General features: G+C 39.6%; 2 protein-coding genes across 2 annotated transcripts; both read right to left on the bottom strand.

Annotated features, from left to right (window-relative positions):
* Nucleotides 1–1163: 1163 nt before the first annotated feature.
* Nucleotides 1164–1583, bottom strand: LOC125238610. The gene has a single exon (XM_048145966.1). It carries the CDS (start codon nucleotides 1581–1583, stop codon nucleotides 1206–1208), a length of 378 nt encoding a protein of 125 aa, XP_048001923.1. The 3' UTR covers nucleotides 1164–1205.
* A 573-nt stretch (nucleotides 1584–2156) lies between these two features.
* On the bottom strand, nucleotides 2157–22488 carry LOC125238973. Its single transcript, XM_048146474.1, has 7 exons — nucleotides 22261–22488; nucleotides 20042–20144; nucleotides 17108–17211; nucleotides 6860–6925; nucleotides 4061–4285; nucleotides 3394–3627; nucleotides 2157–2748 (listed from the first exon to the last, which is right to left on the bottom strand). Exons 2-7 carry the CDS (start codon nucleotides 20139–20141, stop codon nucleotides 2551–2553), a joined length of 927 nt encoding a protein of 308 aa, XP_048002431.1. The 5' UTR covers nucleotides 20142–20144; nucleotides 22261–22488; the 3' UTR covers nucleotides 2157–2550.
* Between the last annotated feature and the right edge of the window lie 1567 nt (nucleotides 22489–24055).

Raw genomic sequence — 24055 nt, 5'->3', positions numbered from 1 at the left:
ATTTATTAAGGATTACTTCGTTGCTACGCGCTTTTTCTGTATCTTCAACAGTTTTGTCAGAAATCGAGAAAAACCGCATTTTCGGCACTTTAAGGGAGGGTAGAGGGGTGACGCAGAGGAGGGAGGAGTGGGGAGGGTTGATGAAAAATAACTTCGGTCTATAATGTACATATTTCAATTTAAAAAAACCTTCCATTAATTATGCCGTAATTTTAGCTAATTTCCCCCTACTATAAGTTGATCTGTGTGTCCCCAATATTTATTTATTTTATTTACTTAACAACTTTATGGCACTACGTGTGCTACGCCGCTACGAAAGTATTAATACGCTACGCCGCCTCGTAGCCTTGTTTTACGCGGGGGAGCGCGGGCAATAAAATGATGTTCTACGCCGTAGACGCAGTATTGACCGGCTAATTCGGACTTGTGCCGGTCATGTAAAATATCGCGTTGGATTTTATTTGTATTTTGTTGTTAATGTCAAGCCAAGATAAGTGGGCCATATTTTTCAAAGTTGTCCCCCCCACTTTTTTTGTAACATGGGTATTTTTTTCGCGATTCATACTCAGAATCGCGAGATTCGACCCAGATAGGAGAAAAAAAAAAATGTCCCAAGATTTCCATACGTTTATCAAACCTTCGGAAAACCATATTGGGACACTTTTTTCTGCTATTAGGATTGAAAGAGTTCGCGATTCTGAGTAGAAACCACATAAAAACTTGGACAATTAAAAATAATGTCCAGTTGGCAACGATTCTGATTGCCCTGCGAGGGTTATAGAGAAACATCGTAACTTTTCGAGCAATTTTGGAAAGAAACACACACACATACAGGGTGTATACATATACAGGGTGTATATTGTAGCGAGTCAGTAAGGGCAGCTATGGGATCCCGTAGTCCTACGCGAAAATGGTCTAAGGAAGGTATCAATTTTAAATTGATCGAAAATGGCATTTACAGATTTACAGATTTGGTGTGAAATAAGGACCAATAGATCTTATTCCTATCCAGGATCAAGAGCTTATATGGGAGCAAAAAAAAAATTCCGGTTAGAAAAGTCACAAATCGCGAAAAACTTTTCCCATACAATTTGTATGATTTTTTTTCTAACATGGTGTTTTTCTGATGCCAAACGATTCCATTCCTATTCAGTATTGACACTTGCTTAGGGGTCAACTTATTTCTGCTATTATCTCTCTCTCTCTCATCTTAACGATTTCCCGGTTGCATCCTCAGCTGGGGCGCTTCGGAGCCCGGGGTCCGCTTTCCGGCTTCTTCTCCTCCACTTCGCACGGTCTTCTTCATCCCTTTTAGTGAGACCATTAGCACGCATGTCAGCCCCAACGACATCAAGCCAACATTTCTTGGGTGCTCCCCTTCGTCCGGGGCCGGGCGGAGGTGGCATGGCAAGACATTTGTTCCCTATGTAACTTGCCGGTTTACGTAAGACATGGCCGTACCATCGTAGGCGGCTTTCTTGGAGCTTGTCTACTATGTCACGGACATGAAGACTGCCGCGAATGCGGGAGTTTCTCACACGGTCTCTCTGCGATACTCCACACATCCAACGGAGCATGTTCATCTCCATGACACGCAGTTCCTACTTGCTTATTTCTACTATTATGCTGCACCGAAATTGCTGGTAAAGTCACGATGTTTGGTATAGGCCTTCTAATGTAGCTCATTGTCTGATTTATGTCATTAAGACCTTACTTTGTCAATAGTGGCCTTTAAGGGGAAACAGTTTCGTCAGTTTCTTAGCGTTTCTGTTCGTGCATTATTTTAGATTTTGTATAAAAACATAGTTATTCGTAAAAAATAATAACTGAATATTGTAACAGTAGGTATAAAGACAGTCGTAACTGTCTGGCTTTGATTAATTAATCTGTCACACACAAGCATATTATGACATCCCGCCATCTCCATCCGTCATCCCCGCCAGATTCTTGGCACGTGCACAGTCTGTGCACGTGCGGTTGTCTGTGAGTGTTCAGAGCCGTGTCTTACACAACTTATACTGTTATAGGAAGATTCCATCAAATATCATAAGAAAACGAGTCATAATCATTGTCACGCCAACCATTTTGACAGAGCATCTATTGTATAAAAGAGATAAAAAAAGATTTCGTTACGTATAATAATAAAGTACATCAAGTCTTTTCATTGCTAGCTTCAAATTGTATGTACCTTACTGTAAGACATACCCTACGCTTAGCAACGGTGCCGCTGACATCCCACCATCCCCATCCGCCATCCCCGCCAGATACTTGGCACGTGCACATTGTGCACAATCTGTGCACGTGCAGTTGTCTGTGAGTGTGCAGAGCCGTGTCTTTCACAACTTACACTGTTATAGGGAGATTTTATCAAATATCATAAGAAAACGAGTCATATCATTGTCACACCAAAATGAGAAACGAATCATATCATCTGTCACATTTTGTGTTTCACTGTTGTCTAAAATAATCTAGACTTCAAGAGAATTTATGTATAAAAAGGATATCTAATTACATACAAAAAATCCTTAAGTACAGTCTTTAACTGATACCTTACTGTAAAACACATCCTACACTTAGCAACGGTGCGGCTGACATTCCACCATCTCCATCCGCCATCCCCGCCAGGTACTTGGCACGTGCACAGTCTGTGCACGTGCAGTTATCTGTGAGTGTGCAGAGCCCCCTGGCGGTCGCGATCGCCTCCCATTTGAACTGGTCGTTTAGGTTGCCGCTCCGACTTAGGAGGTTCTGTGGACAAATTAAATAAATGTTATAGGACATTCCTCCCGGGCCGGTTTTTTCAAAGTTGCCCACTCAACTTATTTTTTGGATTTGGACATTCTTATGTAGTTTACACTCAGAATCGCGAGCTCTTTCAATCCTAATAGGAGAAAAGAAGTGTCCCAAGGTTTCTTCCCTGTTCCGTTACCATTTTTTCATACATTCCGAGAGGTATTCCCGCGATGAACTACAATATGGGGTTCTTCAAAAAAGGAGTACAAGTTTCTAATTGGTCGGCAACGCGCATGTGACACCCCTTGAGTAGCAGGCGTCCATAGGTCACGGTGACCGCTTTCCATCAGGTGGGCCGTATACCCGTTTGCCACCGACGTGGTTTAAAAAAAAACATTTTGTATGACGGTAACGGAATGAAAAATGTATGGAAATCTTGGGACATTTTTTTTCTCCTATCAGGATCGAAAGACCTCGTGATTCTGAGTATGAATCGCGTAAAAAATACCTATGTTACAAAAAAGTGGGTTAGACAACTTTGAAAAAAAAATGGCCCCCCACACTCCACTATGAAGGTTTGGTTTATTTCGTTAGCTGCTGTTTACTGAGAAACTATGCGTGCCAGACTATACCTGCATAACGGTGTGTGCCAGACTATACCTGCATAACTTCCACGTCACTGTCCCTCCACATATCCAAGTCCCGTAGCTGCTGCACCTCCTTACTCCTCAGGGTATTCTTCTTCTTCTTCAGACAATACACAGACAGGTCTTCGCTGGGCGCTATAGAGCTCTCGTCGAATTGTATGGAGTTGGCGTCGCAGGAGGTAGCGTCATCGTCTATAAGGGTGTCTGAGGAGTTGTTGGTCAGTTGCTGGTAGCTTAGCTGTCGGCGCTATAATCACGTCGTATTTAGAGATACAACGGATAGTGGTTTTGCCGGATACCGGATATCGGCCGACTCCACCTCCTTTATCTGGCAGAAAAGTGACACCTACGATACTATCCGGTATCCGGCCGGATATAAAACTACTAGCTGGTATCCGGCCGGATAAATTGACCACTATCCGGTCTCCACTCGGATAAGTAACTACTATCTGGTATCTGACCGGATAAGTAATTACTATCCGGTATATCTGACAGGATACTACGCAAATATCCGGTGTTCGACCCGATATTAGCGAAAATATCCGGTATTCAGCTTATTGTGGCCGAATATATCGGATACCGGATAGTGACCGGATATCCGTTACGTCTCTAGTCTAATTGGCGTCGTCTTCTCTGAAGGTCTGGTAGTTTACTGAGAAACGGTCTGTGCCAGACTATACCTGCATAACTTCCACGTCACTGGCCCTCCACATATCCAAGTCCCGTAGCTGCTGCACCTCCTTACTCCTCAGGGTATTCTTCTTCTTCTTCAGACAATACACAGACAGGTCCTCGCTGGGCGCTATAGAGCTCTCGTCGAATTGTATGGAGTTGGCGTCGCAGGAGGTAGCGTCATCGTCTATAAGGGTATCTGAGGAGTTGTTGGTCAGTTGCTGGTAGTTCAGCTGCGGACAAAAACATTGGAATCAAATAAGCAGGCTTTAAAAGGTCACCAAGGCCAGGTGAAAACATGGGTGATCATCGTTTCTCGTACGATAAATAAATAAATAAATATTATATAAGACATTCTTATACAGATTGACTGAGGCCCACGGTAAGCTCAAGAAGGCTTGTGTTGTGGGTACTCAGACAACGATATATATAATATACAAATTATATTATACATAGAAAACATCCATGACTCAGGAACAAATATCTGTGCTCATCACACAAATAAATGCCCTTACCGGGATTCGAACCCGGGATCGCGGCGCAGCAGGCAGGGTCACTAGTGTCACTACAGACTGCGCCAGACCGGTCGTGAAACTTCGTAAAATAGAAACGATACTTCGTAAAATAAGTAGTTAGGCCGTGAAACCTTCGTGAAAATCAGCTGCCATTTCATCGGTGGGTTCAGGTATGGTAGCCACGGAACATTAAAAAAAATTTTTACTTTCTAGTCCTAACGGTCACTGAGATTATCCGCGGACGGACGGACGGACGGACGGACAGACAGACATGCCGAAACTATAAGGGTTCCTACGTTCCTAGTTGACTACGGAACCCTAAAAAAGCCAGTGAAGTGAAAAAGGGATAGATTTGCAAAGCTAGTTATAATGTAAATATAATTCAGGACTGTGTACTCAGCAAATACGAGGGCAAAGCAGACTTGTTGAATAATTAATTTACTATAATAATTAATTATTCGTCCCGAAATTAACTTATGTGCTTCGCTGCTGCACCCTTTGGAAAAATCAAAATCTTCTTTCACAAATAGATATTATAATTAAAATTAACCTAGAATCCGTCCTAAATATAAAACTCAGCGAGCAGTCTTGGACCCAGGGATCCCTTCCCATCCGGCACGGTGGGTTAGGGATCCGCAAAATTTCCAGTGTGGCATTACCAGCTTTTTTGTCGTCAGCTCATAGCTCGTCCAGTCTCATAGGAAAAATCCTACGAACAAACTGTGAGGCTGCGGGCTTGGCTGACGCCAAAAATGCTTGGTCAATTGCTTGCCCCGGTCAAAATTTTCCCGAATATCCAAATTCTCAAAGGAGCTGGGACGACATTATATGTAAATTGACCGTTAGTTCTCTCCTAGCCCAATCCGACACTGAGGGACGAGCCAGACTCCTAGCAGCTGGAACCAGCGAAGCAGGGTTCTGGCTCCATGCACACCCTTCCCCAAATTTGGGCACATTTTTAACCCCCGATACTCTCCGGATTTCAGTTTCTCTCCGTCTTGGGGTCCCGGTCTGCGCCCCCCATCGCTGCCCCTGTGGCCATGAGGTTGACCGACTTGGGCACCACGGCCTTTCCTGCCAACGAAGCGCTGGCCGCTTCTCGAGGCATGCTGCCCTCAACGACGTGATCCGCCGGTCTCTTGCGTCAGTCAATGTGCCCTTTTAGAGCCGACCGGCATATCTAGGACGGACGGTAAGAGACCGGATGGGATGTCGTTGGTTCCGTGGAATATGGGACGGGTGCTGGTTTGGGACGCAACTTGCGTTGACACACTGGCCCCGTCTCATCTCCACCGAACCTCTGTGAGGGCAGCGGCAGCAGCAGAGGCGGCCGAGAAAATAAAGGTAGGAAAATACAGCGGTCTCGGCGCCGAATATATTTTTATTCCATTCGGCGTCGAGACCCTTGGTCCGTGGGGCCCTGGCGCTCTGAGTCTCTTCAAGGACTTATCGAAGAGACTAAGAGACGCCACCGGCGACCGAAGAGCTGGCAGCTTCCTCGCTCAGCGTATTAGCTTGACCATCCAGCGAGGAAATGCTGCCAGCGTCTTCGGTACTATGCCACAGGGGCCATTTTTAGATTTACTTTAGTTTAATTTTAGTTTTATTTAGTTTAATTTAATTTAATTTTTATTTTATTTTAAGTTTAATTTTAGATTTAATAGTTAGTTTTATTGTAAGATAATTTTATGTCCCTAATGTTTTATTATGTTATATATCAATAAATAAATATTTACTAATTTCTAGGGGTTCTTGTCCACTAAATCACTTAGAGAAATATTCTTAAGTACGGCCAACCTAAATGGGGCAACGAATTTAAGATGAATATTTATACATATACAACTAGCTTTTGCCCACGGCATCGCTCGCATCAAATTCGTAAATTGAGGAATGCTCCATACACCACCCCCCATCTTAGGGAAGTGGGAGGTTCGAAAGAGACAAAAAGTAGCCATCCTTTCAACTATCTCTACTTAAACGAATAGACGTGATTTACGTCTATTCGTCGCTACGTTTTGCCGTGAAAGACGGACAAACAAACAGACACACACACTTTCCCATTTTATAGTATTAGTATGGATTTTCACCATAACAACTGGTAAAGACTCAATGAGAAAGTTTCATTTTATTCATAAGTGAAACAAAGTTAACTAGGTTATTGAGTTATGCTACCAAATTGATTTTATTCATATTATTTGATTGTGATGCTGATGAAGAACTAAGAATATCGCTCTCGTTTGCAATATTTAACTTACGCCCCGTGTTGCATAATGTACTATTGTGTTCTCTTACCAGTGGGTCTTCTGTAACACTGCTATGACTAACTCGTCTAGTGGGCGTAGGTTTTTCTGAACCGATCTGCAATAAAAAATGAATTTTAGACAGAGCCTCTACAGTATAATAATGAGTATTATCGTACAGTCCCGCCCCCCGCTGAAAGTGCCGCCCACCTACTCTCGGTTACCTCACAGTTACCGCCTGTCAAGAACGCGACCACACTGAGAGAAAATACAACCAGTTTTCATGTTCGTTCAACAAGTTTTTTGGTTAAAATAGCGCCTACGTACTCTTTGGTTCAAACAACAAGCTACTTGTCATTTGAATCGGCAAACAATATATTTGAATCAACAAGTCGATTTTATAAAAACAACCTGACACATATTGTTTTAAACATACGTTTGGCTGATTCAAACGGATAAACCGCAACAAGTCGAACTTGTTAAATTCACAATGCAAATTTCTCTCAGTGCAGTCGAACTGTCTTATCTCACTCATACAAGCATGGTACGCGTTCGCCTACACGAGCTTAGACTGAGTGCGTAGAATGCGCTTCTTACATATACACATTTGATCGCCATTTTCCGAGGTGTTCTAAGTATGACACAGAGAACCTCCTATAGAGTAGAAATCTTGTATATTTTGTTCGCGATACGAGTCACCAGTGTTTGGGGTGCGAGGAGCGGGCGGGGAATGTGTTAAGCGCGCTGTGATTGGCCGTTTCAAGGACGGCGGGCAGTCGCGCCAGATGAAAAGGGACAGAAGTATGACTGTCCCTCTACTGACGCGTAAGTGGCCAATGTAAGTTGACCTATGCCGGCTCTGAATAAATTATAAATATGACTTATTTGTGGAATGTAATGCCGTCTGTTTTTAAATTTGAGCTTCTTGTTACCTTTCCACACCATTTCACACTACAGGTGGACATCTTTAAGGCATCAAAATACCCTTTTACAATTTTTTAGTGCGAAAAACACGCGCTGCTTTCGGGTCTGTTACTTGGTCGATACTGATCGGGCACGGCGAGCGCCCGCGCTTATATCAGTGCAAATACTAGGAAGGCTGGCGACCGCGAGTCGTCTTGTAATGGATGTCTATAGGGGTTGGTCTGTGAAGTATGATGACTTTTATTTATTTAAACCTTATTGAGGCTGTTCCCTCTAGTCTTCCCAGTTGAACCACTGGGAATTTTCTTCCCAATAGACTTACTGATATTAGGCTAGGCAATTCGTAGGTTAGGTTTGTTATGTACAGTCAACCAATTGGAACCTTATGCCACTCTACAACCATGTCAAAATGACAAGCAGTAAGAGATTTCTTACAATCTGATTTATAACGTCACTATGACATAGTTCTACAGTGGCCTAGGGTTCCAATTAGTTGACTGTACCTATAGATGCTCGAAGGGCAAGCATTCTAGAAATAGGAGCCCCGCGCAGCGGGGCACCGTCGAAGCAGTTGTCGCGTCTGGTTTCGTACAAAAAAGCAAAGTCTTACAATCAGTAAGTCTATTGGGAAGAAAATTCTCAATGGTCCAACTGGTAAAACTACGCGGTAAGACTACAAGGAATAGGTCCTTTATAACACATTTTTTTTTTAATTTATTTATCTAAAAAACACTTATATACTATTATTTTTACATTTGAACAGCGAGCGAAAACCGCTAACGGTTTATCTGGTTTATGACATGACACATGATATAAATTTGTGCAAATGGCGGACTTGCCTTAAGACTTTTAGGGCCAGTTGCACCAATCACTTAACTCAGGGTTAGTGGGCTGTCATCTGTCAAATTCCATATAAAATGGTGTGTTAACCCTCCATTTTCGTTGGTGCAAGTGGCCCTTAGACGTTTGTAAAGCTTGAAGCTAGGAACATACTACGCGGACGTCCGTCGTAAATCGACCGCGACCGCGACCGATCAGTGTGCACGGAACAAAACATCCAGCGAGCCAGATTTCGATCGGACGTCCATGCGCTCAAGGCCACGTCCACGTCCGTCGACCGATAGTTTGCACGGTTATATGTATTTCCATTGTCCAGATTCCCGTCCGCGGTCGATTTACGACGGACGTCCGCGTAGTATGTTCCTAGCTTCAGTGAACGCTCAGAGCGGAGCGGCGAGGCGTGTAGCGTGGCGGGCGAGCGCGCGTCCACCCTATGCGGCGTCGAGTCAGGACACTTGCATGAGCGTCAATTGTTTGACATGCACGCCCAAGCGCGGATCCAGCTTCGTGCCCAGGGGGGGTCACGTGGTAAAGGCCCAGGCCCCAGGGGGGGGGGTCACGTGGTCTATTTGTATGGCCAACCTAGGATCCAGGGGGGGTCATGACCCCCATGACCCCCCCTGGATCCGCGCATGTGCACGCCGCGCCCCGCTGCACGTCTAATATGAGCGTGCACTCAAGCCTTACACTTAATTTATGAGCATTTCTTTTTTTTTGCCACTTTTATGAAGTGTGATATTTTTGAAAAAAAAAAAAATGCTATTTCTACTTAGAATTACTAACCTTTTCAATCCTATTAGTTAAAAAAATTGTCCCATACGATTTTTTTCTTATTTTGTTACCATTTTCCGTACATGTTGTATGGGGTAACAAAAGAGGAAAGTAAAAAAAATGAATGGAAATTCTGGGACACTTTTTGTCTCCCAGTGAGATTGAAAGTACTCGTGATTCTGAGTACAATTGACCTAAAATTCCCTAAAACAATAAAAAAAAATTATTGGCAAAAAAAAAAGAAATGCTCTTATATGTTATTCGATAGAGTAAACGTAATGGACATTGATATTCATTGTACGCTGAAAATGAACAGCGTTCCAGTCTGTTACTGACACCAAGAATTAGTAGGTAAATTCGTTACACACATTTTCAGTTGTCGACCGGTCTGGCACAGTCGGTAGTGACCCTGTTTGCTACGCCGCGGTCCCGGATTCGAATCCCGGTAAGGGCATTTATTTGTGTGATGAGCACAGATATTTGTTCCTGAGTCATGGATGTTTTCTATGTATATAAGTATTTATATATTATATATATCGTTGTCTGAGTACCCACAACACAAGGCTTCTTGAGCTTAGCCTGGGGTCCGCTTTGACAACTAATCCCAAGATTTGGCGTAGTCACTAGTTTTTACGAAAGCGACTGCCATCTGACCTTCCAAACCGAAGCGTAAACTAGACCTTATTGGAATTAGTCCGGTTTCCTCACGATGTTTTCCTTCACCGAAAAGCGACTGGCAAATATTAAATGACATTTCGCACATAAATTCCGAAAAGCTCATTGATGCGAGCCGGGGTCCGAACCCGCGACCTCCGGAACGAAAGTCGCACGTACTTATGTAAATATGTACCTACTGAAAAATTAGTTACACACATTTTCCGTAAATACAATCTATGTATATTTTCGTGACAAAGTCACGAAGTTACTTGTTTGTATGGGATCGATAAAAAGTAATTATCTGCATGGTAAATATTTGAACCGAACGCTCACATAACTAACGTTTTGGTACAGTCAGCCATAAAAATAGGAAAACTCATTTGGCTCCAATTTGACTTTATTGTACATAGTACATACAGACGGTCAAGCAAATAATCTCAATAAAAATTTAAATTTTAAGTACCTATGTTAAAAATCATATTTTCCCCTCACTAGCTCGGAAACACGTGTTTTGTCCTTTAATACCAGCGGGTAAAACCGCATTTTATCCACTAGTGGGTAAAGTAATTTGACCTTGAATAAAGTCAAATTAACTGCTTTAAAATTGATAAAAGTAGGTGAATCTAGTAATAAAAATGATTTACCACCTGTGGAACTACTGGAAGCAGTGATAAACGCATTTTTTGCGTTGTAGTTTCCTCGCTGTAGTGAGGGGAAAAGTTTTGTGTTACACTCGGGTGCAAAAAGTTTTCTGCTTTAAAATTGATAAAAGTGGGTTAATCTAGTGATGAAGATGTTTTACCACCTGTGGAACCACTGGAAGCAGTGATAAACGCGTTTTTTGCGTTGTACTTTCCTCGCTATAGTGAGGGGAAAAGTTTTGTGTTACACTCGAGTGCAAATGTATTTTACTTCTCGTGTGTTAAAAAACTCGCAAGTTCAGGATTCTATTCTCGAATTCGATTCGTTCAACTATAGAATCCTTTCACTTGGTCGTTTTTCGATTCCACACTCGGCGTTAAAATACAACTTTGCCCCCTTGTATAACAAATAACTATTTTTAATTAAAGGAAAAATTTAGACCTCCGGCAGGACTCGAACCTGCAACCTTTGGCCTTGCCAGGGCCAATTCGCTCCCAACTGCGCCACGGAGGCCTGCTGGATGTGCGCGAATTTATCCATGCCTTCCCTCAATTCTCCACCGCCTTAGGGTGGCGTTATAGCAAACATCTACCCGTAAGAATCTGGAGACTCAATTTACATTGAGAATTCGCCAGTAACAATGTGCTAACCCATACTAAATTAGGCTAGTTTCCTATAATAGTTATTTGTTATACAAGAGTGCAAAGTTGTATTTTAACGCCGAGTGTGGAATTGAAAAACGAGCAAGCGAAAGGATTCTATAGTTGAACCACGAGCGAAGCGAGTGGTTCGAGAATAGAATCCTGAGCTTGCGAGTTTTTCAATACACGAGAAGTAAAATACATTTGCACTCGTGTGTAACACAAAACTTTTCCCCTCACTATAGCGAGGAAAGTAAAACGCAAAAAACGCGTTTGTCACTGCTTCCAGTACTTCCACAGGTGGTAAAATATCTTCATCACTTGATTAACCCACTTTTATCAATTTTAAAGCAGAAAATTTGCCTCTATTCAAGGTCAAATTACTTTATCCACTAGTGGATAAAATGCGTTTTTACCCGCTGGTATTAAAGGATAAAACACGTGTTTCCGAGCTAGTGAGGGGAAAAATATTTTATGCAGTGCATGAAATAAAGCACCACATAATTAGAAGATATATATGGACAGTAGTTATATTTAAACATAATTTCTATTTAATAAGTCAAAGAGAAAGATATAAAGTAAATGAATTGACCGTGACGTCACTCCTCAGTATTTCCAGAGAAAATGTATTTCATATAGCCTGTCAACCAAATTTTGGCAGTAGCAATGTACATCGAACTAAAGTATGGTATCCCTATAAAACGAACAAAAACCAGCAATGTACGTCGAACAGCCACAGATATTTTTTTAAGGGGCTCGTTGGGCCTGCAGCATTGGAATGCCTCCCTAATAAAAAAAGCATATGAAACGCGTATACTCATCCTTTACTTCCTTACGAATTAGATAATGTATTAAAAAGGGATGGATATGTGCTAGTTATTTCTCTTTTTCGTAGGGTGGAGGTTTCCACAGATAAGATACAAATGACACGCGAATTTCCACCGATTTTTCAAAACTAGTGTTGCTAGCCCGCGATTTTTCAAATTTGCCGCCTTTTTCTAGTGACAAGATTTGGTTGACGGTCTATAGTAATTCCATATTAGCAAATCGTTTTGACAGTTCTTAAAAAGAAGCTGATTTCACTAGTAGGAAACTAGCATAATTATTTGTAATTTGGAGGTGTAAATTTTTCCATTTTTCCTTTAATTTAAAAATATGTAAAATCGCTCGCAGACGTTTCAGCATGATAAAAAACAAATTTTTGTTAAAAATCGTTAAAGTTTAAATCAGTCTAATAACATGCAGCAAATCATAGTAACTTATACAATAAATATGTCTTAAACAGTTTAAAACAAATCCTCTGTGACATTGAGACTATGTATCACGGGTAACTTTGTCGCCGTATTTTTTATCTCAGTCAGGAGCGTTTTAGAATCGAACGCCGCAGTTTATCGCGCGTCAAATAGCCTGAATTATCAGTACCACTACTCGATACTAGGTGTCAACAAAGTCTCGTCGGCAAAAAAAATAACATTAGAACAGTTCTTTTACAAGTTATATTACAAGCAGAAGGAATTGAAAAGAGAATACTGATTAATACTATTGTAATATTAGCTAAAAATTGGTGAGCATTAGACTCTTTGTTCGTCGCGACATCTATTGACAAGTAGCAGTACTGATAATTTACGCTAGTTGACGCGTGATTGTCGCTAGATGTCACTTAACTATGCCTATACAAATAACTCGCATTTATTGATGTATGGAGTTACAACTCTTCCCTTACTTATTCCTCTATGATTAATACACACGAGTCATTCTATAAGCAATAAACATATTTTTATCTTTATATCGCAGTACAGAAGCGTCCATTACATTATAAGTATTGAAACGCGAACCGGAGCCGGAGTGTATACAGGATGGAATAAGCGATGTGAAGAAATGTAACATACATTACGATACAAGTGCGGAAAAAAGGAAGTTCGAAAGATTTTATCGCCGCGCTACAAGTACGTGCTGGTGGCCGCGACTTCGCGGCCTAATCAGGGGCGGCGCGCGTTCTTACGGAACACACGTTAGCACTTTCTATTGTTACTTTACGTCGCGAGTTTTTTAAGGTTCATACGCGATGTCCGCGTGTGGAACGGCTAATAATGCTTAGTTAAATAGACATCATAAATAAAATAGGACAATCTTACACAGATCTACTATTTATTAAGTCCCAAGGAAAAGATCAATAGGGCTTGTGATGTTAGGGCTAAAACAAAAATATACAAACACTGTATATATGCCTAGAAAGTACCCAAGACTTGAATTATATAGTATAACATTTTATCTAAATATTAATTCGTTTTAATACATAGGCAACCCTATCGTCCGACGCTGCGCACGTGTGGCTCGTTTCTTTGTAGAATTTTGTAGGCAATTAAAAAGGCGGCATTTCGTGAGCATCAAAGCAGTGAGCCTTCTGTACTTGTACTATTATATATTCTGTGTTAAAACTTAAACCGAAATTGTGTATCCCTACTTCCACACTGTATGATATTATAAATGGGAAAGTGTGTGTGTCTGTTTGTTTGTCCGTCTTTCACGGCAAAACGGAGCCACGAATTGAGGTGATTTTTTAAGTGGAGATAGTTAAAAGGATGGAGAGTGACATATACTACTTTTGGTTTCTTTCTAACCCTCCACTTCCCTAAAATGGGGGGGCAGAAGTTTCTATGGAACATTCTGCAATTTTCGAATTTAAAGCGAGCGAAGTCACGGGCTTTTGCCCAATAGAATTACTCTGTATAGTGTATACTGTCTTCGACGAAGTTCCGCGGATGTTATCAATACGGCGAAGCTTCTAGAAGCTTTTAAAGCGATTGGAAACGTTTCGGTGTAAATTCGTTATTAGCAATACTTTTAGTTTCGTAAATAAACTGTGTTAGTGGGTAAGGGAAGTTTTGAATTAGGTGAGTCTGGGAGACCTAAATTGGCGCTAATCAATAGATAAAGACCGGTCTGGCCTAATGGATAGACTGCCTGCTGAGCCGATGGTCCTGGATTCGAATCCCGTAAGGGCGTATTTATTTGTGTTATGAGGATAGGTATTTATTTGTTCCTGATGTTGGACAGACTGACAACTATAGAAGTTTACACAGTTTACATAGATGTTATATGCAAAGGTGCTAAGCGAATTAATAGTACATGAAAACACAGCTGTGAATACAGACAACGTGCCAAAAATATGTATACCTACAAAACTTTATTGCCTGCAATATATGTACTATCGAATACACTGTTAGTACATTGTTATCCTTGTTACAAGGGCATAAAGTCTACCGATGGTTAGCTAAGAGTGTTGATGTTAGTACCTACATTAAGGTGTGTATACTCTATACATATATGTATTTTCAAATATGAAATCAATGAGATGTTTCTTAAACTATACAAATTTATTTCACGGAACCCAAATAAAATAAAACCATTGAACTGAATACCTATTGGAACACAGGAACTTCCAACGTTCACAGTTTATTGGAAAAGGAAAAGAAAGTTGAGCAATTTATTGAAAAACTTGGCTTTCACAAGGAGTTGAAGTGTAATTAAGTGTCATGGCTTTCCAAAGCTTTTACTAAAATATAAATAAAATAAAAAATAAAATATTGGGGACACCTTACACAGATCAACTTAGCCCCAAACTAAGCAAAGCTTGTACTATGGGTGCTAAGCGACGATATACATACTTAAATAGATAAATACAGACTTATATACATAGAAAACATCCATGACTCAGGAACAAATATCTGTGCTCATCACACAAATAAATGCCCTTACCGGGATTCGAACCCGGGACCGCGGAGCAGCAGGCAGGGTCACTACTGACTGCGCCAGACCGGTCGTCAAATATAAAGCAGTTTACTTTATATATTTTAAGAGTTTTGAATGATTTACGGTTAGTTTCACTAAACCATAGAGGAATAAGTAAGGGAAGAGTTGTAACTCCATACATCAGTAAATGCGAGTTATTTGTATAGGTACAGTTATAGTGACATCTAGCGACAATCACACGTCAATCAGTAAATTATCAGTACTGCTACTTGTCAATAGATGTCGGTACGATCAAGAAGTTTAATGCTCAACAATTTATAGTTTTAATATTACAATTAGAGATGCAATGAATAGTTGTTTGGCCGGATACCGGATACCGAATATTCGGCCTAACCATCGGCCGAATATTCGGTATCCGGCCGCCGAATATTCGGACAGCAGAATTATACAATACCTACCATTTAAGCAGGGAGCGGGCGCGTCGTGCAGGTTTTGACTTGTTTCGTAGTGAACTTCGCGCGGAGTCCGTTTTTGTTGAAATATTTATATTTTTTAATAATAAAGGGCTATGATTATAAGTATTATAACCGTAACTGTTTTTTTTTACATTTAATTTGTTTACTCCAAAATCATTCAATCAAAAATAGCACATCCGGTATCCGACCGGATAGTACGTCACTATCCGGTATCCAGCCGAATATTAAAATAAGGGCCGAACAGGCCGGATACCGAATAGTAACCGAATATTCGGTGCATCTCTAATTAATTACAATAGTATTATTATAATCAATAAAATTAATCAGTATTCTGTTTTCAATTCCTTCTGCTTGTAATGTAAGTTGTATACTGTTCTAATATTACATTTTTGGCAGACGAGACACTATTGACACCTAGTATCGAGTAGCGTCTAATATAGGGGATACCCCCATTTGCCAGAATTTCATTTGCCATAATTTTATTTGCCATCCTATTCAACAATCATAATATTGTTTCTCATAACATCTTATGCCATAATCATTGTTTACTATATTAATCTAGTGCCAGAAACTTTGTTTCCCATAAAGTCAGTTTCCATAATGTAATTTGTCAGAATCATCGAAATCCGTAATTACCACATTCCATACCATCATTTGTCATACAAATTAGCGTCCAGAAAAGTCAATTTCCATAATGTGCTTTGGCAGAATCGAAAGCTACTATAATAGGTACTAGAAGGACTAGAGAATGAAACTGCTATCAGAAAGTAGGTTAGGTTAGGTTAGAACTGTGACCCCCTGGAAAATGAAACTGCTATCAGAAAGTAGGTTAGGTTAGGTTAGAACTGTGAACCTCTGGAAAAGGAAACTGCTTGAAAAGTAGGTTAGGTTAGGTTAGAACTGCGACCCCCTGGAAAATAAAACTGCTATCAGAAAGTAGGTTAGGTTATGTAATAATATGGGCAACAATTAATATGGCAATAATTGCTTATGGCGTTTGAATATTCTATGAAACCATATTATTGCACTTAATAATATGGCTAACAAATAGTATGGCATTGTATGATTATGGAAGGTAATATTCGGATAAACAACGAGTATGTCATATGATTTTTATGGTAAACAAATCATTCGGGCAAATGAAATTCAGGCAAGTTAGATTCGGGCAAATGAATATTATGTTAAATGACTGTCGGGCAAACAATAGACAACCCTAATATAGCTACTCACATCTTCGTCATCACTGTTGAGCTGCAATACCGATATGTCTGGTGAGTTTTACTCGCTAATCTATTCAAGTGGTGTCTACGACTAACGTGCGGTTGTTGTGCGACTGACGTGCGACAGTCGTGCGACTATCGTGCGATTGTCTTGCGATTTTCATGCGTCTAATATACTCACATCTTCGTCATCACTGTCGAGCTGCAATACCGATATGTCTGGTGAGTAGAAATCATCTGCACTCTGTCCTTTGCTCGCTAATCTATTCAAGTGGTGTCTACGCGACTAACGTGCGGTTGTTGTGCGACTGTCGTGCGACAGTCGTGCGACTATCGTGCGATTGTCTTGCGATTTGTGTGCGTCTAATATACTCACATCTTCGTCATCACTGTCGAGCTGCAATACCGATATGTCTGGCGAGTAGAAATCATCTGCACTCTGTCCTTTACTCGTCGATGGGATTGGAGAACCGGGGGTAGCTGTAAAAAAATCGATTATAAGAGAGAACAAAGAAAAAACGGATATGTAATTTTTATAAAGGCCCTTTAAAAGTAAATTGAAAAAAAAAAGAAAAGAAAAAACAGACAGACGGACAGAGTCGCACCAAAAGGGTTCCTTTTGTCAGCAGTTCTCGAAAAGTTTGTACAAAAATTAAGGAAAAAGTTAAATTTGTTTTTAGTATTCCTATTTTGTTACCAAGATTTTTTTGATGAATTGAGATTTTAGTAAGTTCTATTTCGTCATTAAGGTTCTCTAGTATCTATATTTTCTTAATTATAACAATTATCCGGTATATATCTTACGAAAGTCGACTTATATTACTAAATGTTGGTAACAAAATAGGATCAATTAAAATTTGCTGACGTGGCTATGTACAAAATTGACTGGAACTGCTTTTGTACAGTCACCGGCATAAATAAGTGATAATTTCTGTACCTTGTCATATTATGTATTAGGGTGGAGCGAAAAAACACTTTTCTGGAATTAGCAAATCTAATAGTTATCAATCAATGCCCCTTAGTCTATGAAACCAGAATGTGCAAATTTTCAGCTTTTTAAATCAACATCTTCAGCCTCCGCATTAGGTTTGAAATTTTGAAAAACTCATACAAACCTGAAAATTCAACTTTCAGATAAAAAAAAAATTTCGGCAGTATTATGTTCAGTATACATTATTGATACATATTATTACAAGAAACTACCAAAAGTTGCGAAAATAGCGTCAAAAATCGCCAAAGTTTGGTCGTAGCATTTCGTCGTTTTCCACAGACTTTCGAACGGCGAATTCATGCGTTCGAGATTCAAACATCGGTCCCCTTGTTTGAAACGTCATACGAAATTCTTAGAACAAATTAATTTATCCTCATAGAAAATAATTTAATTTATATTTTTTAGTAGACACACTACTATTTTTTAACTATAAACTGAAATAAATGTCATATACAAAGAAAAAGTGACCAAGGCCTCCAAGTGTTCAAAGCTGGATTCGAACCAGCGTCCTCCGGTATCGCGACGGATGCCTAAACCACTCGGCCATTCGGACACGGTGGCAAGGGTCGAAATTTTCAAGTATATGACACAATCACCGAAGGCTTCTGGCGCCCCCTGCCATCTCTGAGGTAGAACCGAAACTAGTTCGAGCCCCCTAACTGAATCAACTCATGTGATCACGATAAGTATATGACGGTTGTCTATTGTTTGCCCGACAGTCATTTAACATAATATTCATTTGCCCGAATCTAACTTGCCTGAATTTCATTTGCCCGAATGATTTGTTTACCATAAAAATCATATGACATACTCGTTGTTTATCCGAATATTACCTTCCATAATCATACAATGCCATACTATTTGTTAGCCATATTATTAAGTGCAATAATATGGTTTCATAGAATATTCAAACGCCATAAGCAATTATTGCCATATTAATTGTTGCCCATATTATTACCTAGCCTAACCTACTTTCTGATAGCAGTTTCATTTTCCAGGGGTCACAGTTCTAACCTAACCTACTTTTCCAGCAGTTTCACTCTCCAGGGGGTCACAGTTCTAACCTAACCTAACCTACTTTCTGATAGCAGTTTCATTTTCCAGGGGGTCGCAGTTCTAACCCAACCTAACCTACTGTCTGATAGTATTTTCATTTTCCGGGGGGTCACAGTTCTAACCTAACCTAACCTACTTTTTAAGCAGTTTCCTTTTCCAGAGGTTCACAATTCTAACCTAACCTAACCTACTTTCTGATAGCAGTTTCATTTTCCAGGGGGTCACAGTTCTAACCTAACCTAACCTACTTTCTGATAGCAGTTTCATTCTCTAGTCCTTCTAGTACCTATTATAGTAGTTTTCGATTCTGCCAAAGCACATTATGGAAATTGACTTTTCTGGACGCTAATTTGTATGACAAATAATGGTATGGAATGTGGTAATTACGGATTTCGATGATTCTGACAAATGACATTATGGAAACTGACTTTATGGGAAACAAAGTTTCTGGCACTAGATTAATATAGTAAACAATGATTATGGCATAAGATGTTATGAGAAACAATATTATGATTGTTGAATAGGATGGCAAATAAAATTATGGCAAATGAAATTCTGGCAAATGGGGGTATCCCGTATAGGACATTTATTTCAGTTTATTGTCAAATGATTAAAAGCGACAGGGTACAGAAATCATCACTTCTTTATGCCGGTGACTGTACCTATTTGGTATGGAACCTTAATAATAAGACAATTATAAATTTGAAAATAGTTATTTGTTTCACAAGAGCAAAGGCAATGTGCCAATATTGATATTTGAGCAACAGAAAGATTCCAATATTGAACCGCGAGTGTAGCGAGTGGTTCAAAAAGTGGAATCTTGAGCGTTGCGAGGGTTCCAAGGCACAAAGCGTCAACAAAATTTGCCACCGAGTGAAACACAACATTTTTCACCACACCATTTTCCAACACGAACAAACTACTGACTATAAAACGTCAAACTAAATCAAATCCATCGATTCAAAATCATCATCGAATAGCAAAGAGGGACTTTACCAGTTGGTGTGGTGAAAAATTGAAAATATCTATCGACGGGGTGTTATAAGTTTGACGTGTCTGTCTGTCTGTCTGTCCGTCTGTCTGTTTGTCTGTCTGTGTGTGTCTGTCTGTCTGTGGCCTCGTAGCTCCCGAACGGATGAACCGATTTAGTTTTTTTTTGTCTGAAAGCTGAGTTAGTCGGGAGTGTTCTTAGCCATGTTTCATGAAAATCGGTCTACTATGTCGCAGTCAGGGTTTTTTCAAAATTTTAATTTTTGTGCCTACCTGGTTCAGAGCTGGTGCTGTTCTGCAGAAGGTTCTCCGTTGAAGGTTGCTCCTGTTCCCTACTCCTCGCTTTGAAGAGTCCAAATTTGACAGGCGCCATCACCTAGTAACCAGAGACAATATTAAATATGTGGCCTATTTCACCACACAGACAGATTAACTGTGGGCTGTTTCACCACAGTGACATTGACACTTGACAATGACGATGCTGTGCATATTTCTGGGTTGATAAGTAACATTGTTACTGAGCGTCAATATTTCCTCGTTGAACAGTGTGTGTAGCCCAATGCCCAAACGCTTCACGATTCGTTCACGATTCGCTCACGATTTGTTCGCGATTTATTCACGATTCGCTAACGATTCGTTCACGTTTCGCTCACGATTCGTTCACGATTCGCTCACGATTCGTTCACGATTAGTTCACGATTTATTTACGATTCGCTCACGATTCGTTCATGATTCGCTCACGATTCGCTCACGATTTGTTCACGATTCGTTCACGACTCGTGAGCGTTTCATGAAGCGTTTGTGCATTCGGCTTCGGCTACGCACACTTGCGAAGTGTCACTGTCGGGCGACGATTGTCACTGTTGTGAAGTAGGCCACTGATGTCACAAGACAATAAGAAATTTGCCTCAACTTAAGTAAAATATTTTTTTTAAATACTACGTCGGTGGCAAACAAGCGTACGGCCCGCCTGATAGAAAGCGGTCACCGTAACCTATGGATGCCTGCAACTCAAATAGTGTCACATGCGCGTTGCCACTCCATTAGAAACTTGTACATTCCGGAGTGTACAAGTTCCAAGTAGGGTTTGGGTTGCCGACGACTCAAAGGGGTTGTCTATTGTTTGCCCGACAGTCATTTAACATAATATTCATTTGCCCGAATCTAACTTGCCTGAATTTCATTTGCCCGAATGATTTGTTTACCATAAAAATCATATGACATACTCGTTGTTTATCCGAATATTACCTTCCATAATCATACAATGCCATACTATTTGTTAGCCATATTATTAAGTGCAATAATATGGTTTCATAGAATATTCAAACGCCATAAGCAATTATTGCCATATTAATTGTTGCCCATATTATTACCTAGCCTAACCTACTTTCTGATAGCAGTTTCATTTTCCAGGGGTCACAGTTCTAACCTAACCTACTTTTCCAGCAGTTTCATTCTCCAGGGGGTCACAGTTCTAACCTAACCTAACCTACTTTCTGATAGCAGTTTCATTTTCCAGGGGTCGCAGTTCTAACCCAACCTAACCTACTGTCTGATAGTATTTTCATTTTCCGGGGGTCACAGTTCTAACCTAACCTAACCTACTTTTTAAGCAGTTTCCTTTTCCAGAGGTTCACAATTCTAACCTAACCTAACCTACTTTCTGATAGCAGTTTCATTTTCCAGGGGTCACAGTTCTAACCTAACCTAACCTACTTTCTGATAGCAGTTTCATTCTCTAGTCCTTCTAGTACCTATTATAGTAGTTTTCGATTCTGCCAAAGCACATTATGGAAATTGACTTTTCTGGACGCTAATTTGTATGACAAATAATGGTATGGAATGTGGTAATTACGGATTTCGATGATTCTGACAAATGACATTATGGAAACTGACTTTATGGGAAACAAAGTTTCTGGCACTAGATTAATATAGTAAACAATGATTATGGCATAAGATGTTATGAGAAACAATATTATGATTGTTGAATAGGATGGCAAATAAAATTATGGCAAATGAAATTCTGGCAAATGGGGGTATCCCACTCAAAGGGCAATAGACGGAATAAGTCAGAGTAATAATACAAGTGCGGAAAACACGACCAAATTGATTGTTTTAAATCTGATTATCATCACAAGTTACGAATCTCCTCTTCGTACGGTATACCACGATACAAGTGCGGAGAAGTGAAAATTAAAGAACCGTTTTGCGCTCTAGAGCTGAAAAGTAGCGCCATATGGACTGTAACATACCTTACTATTATTATTGTTTAGGTTAAAGTTATCATTTAAAACGGCAGTAATTTTATTTTTTTATTTTATTTTTATTTTATTTTTATAATTTCTGAAACAGATTTTGATGAAATTTCCTAAATGTAAACGTAAATAATATTATTTTTGTAATAATGTAACAATTATAATGCATTAACATTATCATTCTACCTAATATCAAGTAATATCTTATTAAATGGCACTGTAATACTAAATACTCACTTATAGAATATCTGTTAAAGAAGAACACAATTTCACTACGCTACACTTTATTTATTTTCACAATTTTACTACACCACACACTAATACACATCAAAAAGGTTAAAAACACGGGTATACGTCAAAATTCTAGAAAGTTCAGGTCAAAAATATACCACAAATAGATAAACTGGAGTAAAAAATAGTAGTTTTATGTGAAAAAGGGTAAAATTGAATATTTTTTTGGTAAAAATACGCGAGCCCTCTCGCCACACGAAATATACTGCGAGGTTGTACTGAGGTTGTTTATGGGAGGGACACGGGACTTAGTATTTTGGAACAGGTACTTTATATAAGTACATACTTTGGAACAGGTACAGGGGACCGATTTTTGAGTCTCACGCATTCGAATTCAGAAAATTGTCACTGAAAATAATAGGCAATTCACCGTTTTCAACCGGTATTTTAGTGACAGTGAGACTCAAAAATCGGCCCCCAGGTGTTAACAAGAGAGTATTCTTTATTGACAGTTTTCAGAGTATACTTCTGAATTTATGATATTAAATAGGTAGGCACATAAAGAAGTCGATTCATTGTTATTTACAAAGAATTTACAATTACAAAAATCTAGTTTCGCAGCGATCATATGCTTTAGAGAAATGATCGTAACAAATAAGAAATTAAATGTAGCAACATCGTGTAGTCCCGTTTTCTTATACATACGTATTATTATAAAAGGTTCAGGACTTCAATGTTGACCCTCTTTAAATTCTGTTTTTTTTTGCCAGATAACTGTAGCGTAAAATAAGTTTGTCTCTACTAAAACAAATTAAATGGCTCTACAAAAATTACTTACTACACGTAGCACGTACAGATGTAGTGCGAAAAGGGTTCTCTTCGTATTTTTCCGGAAACGTTCATATTTGTCATGCTAGTTCAGTCAATGTATATATTTTTTTTTTTTAATTTATTGAAAACAAAGATTACAGTTATACAGTTTCTAGTTTTTTCGCCAAACTTACGTTTAACGGCGAAATGAAGCACTCATTTTCAAAGTTAGTACCTTAAATTATATTAAAAGACTTATTCTAGTGTTAATAGATAATAATATCTTATGAATTACTAATGGCGCTTTTCATTAACGCTTTAAAAAACCTGAATTAGCCAAAAAATCGCTGTCCCTATCTGTCATGTTGACTTATGTATATGTGAGAAAGGGACCAAGCACCCCTTTAATTAATCAGTTCAGTAACTCATGAAATAAAACTATGGAAACGGATCAAATCGCGTATAATGAATTTAAAATACATCCCGACGCTTCAAACTCCTTACAGCGTTCGTGGTCAACGGGCGACTGAGGAAAAATCAAAATGTGCAAAAGCTACCCACCCACAAGAAACATCAACGAACCATGACCACAAACAATCCAGATTTCCAAGGCAGGCTCACACACCATCAATAAAGCCAGCCACACAATATATCTTGTACGGAGACTGACTGAACTAGCATGACACGTACGTACGTTTCCGTAACAATACGAAGGCAAATCTTTGCTCACTACATCTGTAGCATGCATGTCTTCTTTTTTGTTTTATCAACCGAGTTTATTTCAAGTTTAGGTGAAAATATCCACTCTTTTTCAAATACATACATTTAATAAGTATATTAAAAAAAACTTCGATGTTAATTCCTCTACTTTTAATTCACTGTTATTTATACCTAGTACACATACTCGCACCAAATGTTTACCCCATAAAATACCTCCCGACTTTGACTGCGCGCGCATTGTGTTTATAATCCACTTTGTAGCGCCACAACT

This window comes from Leguminivora glycinivorella, chromosome 24, assembly GCF_023078275.1.
Source record: "Leguminivora glycinivorella isolate SPB_JAAS2020 chromosome 24, LegGlyc_1.1, whole genome shotgun sequence".
NCBI lineage: Eukaryota > Metazoa > Arthropoda > Insecta > Lepidoptera > Tortricidae > Leguminivora > Leguminivora glycinivorella.
The sequence above is the reverse complement of the archived record's forward strand: the minus strand, read 5'-3'. Positions and strand labels throughout refer to the sequence as shown.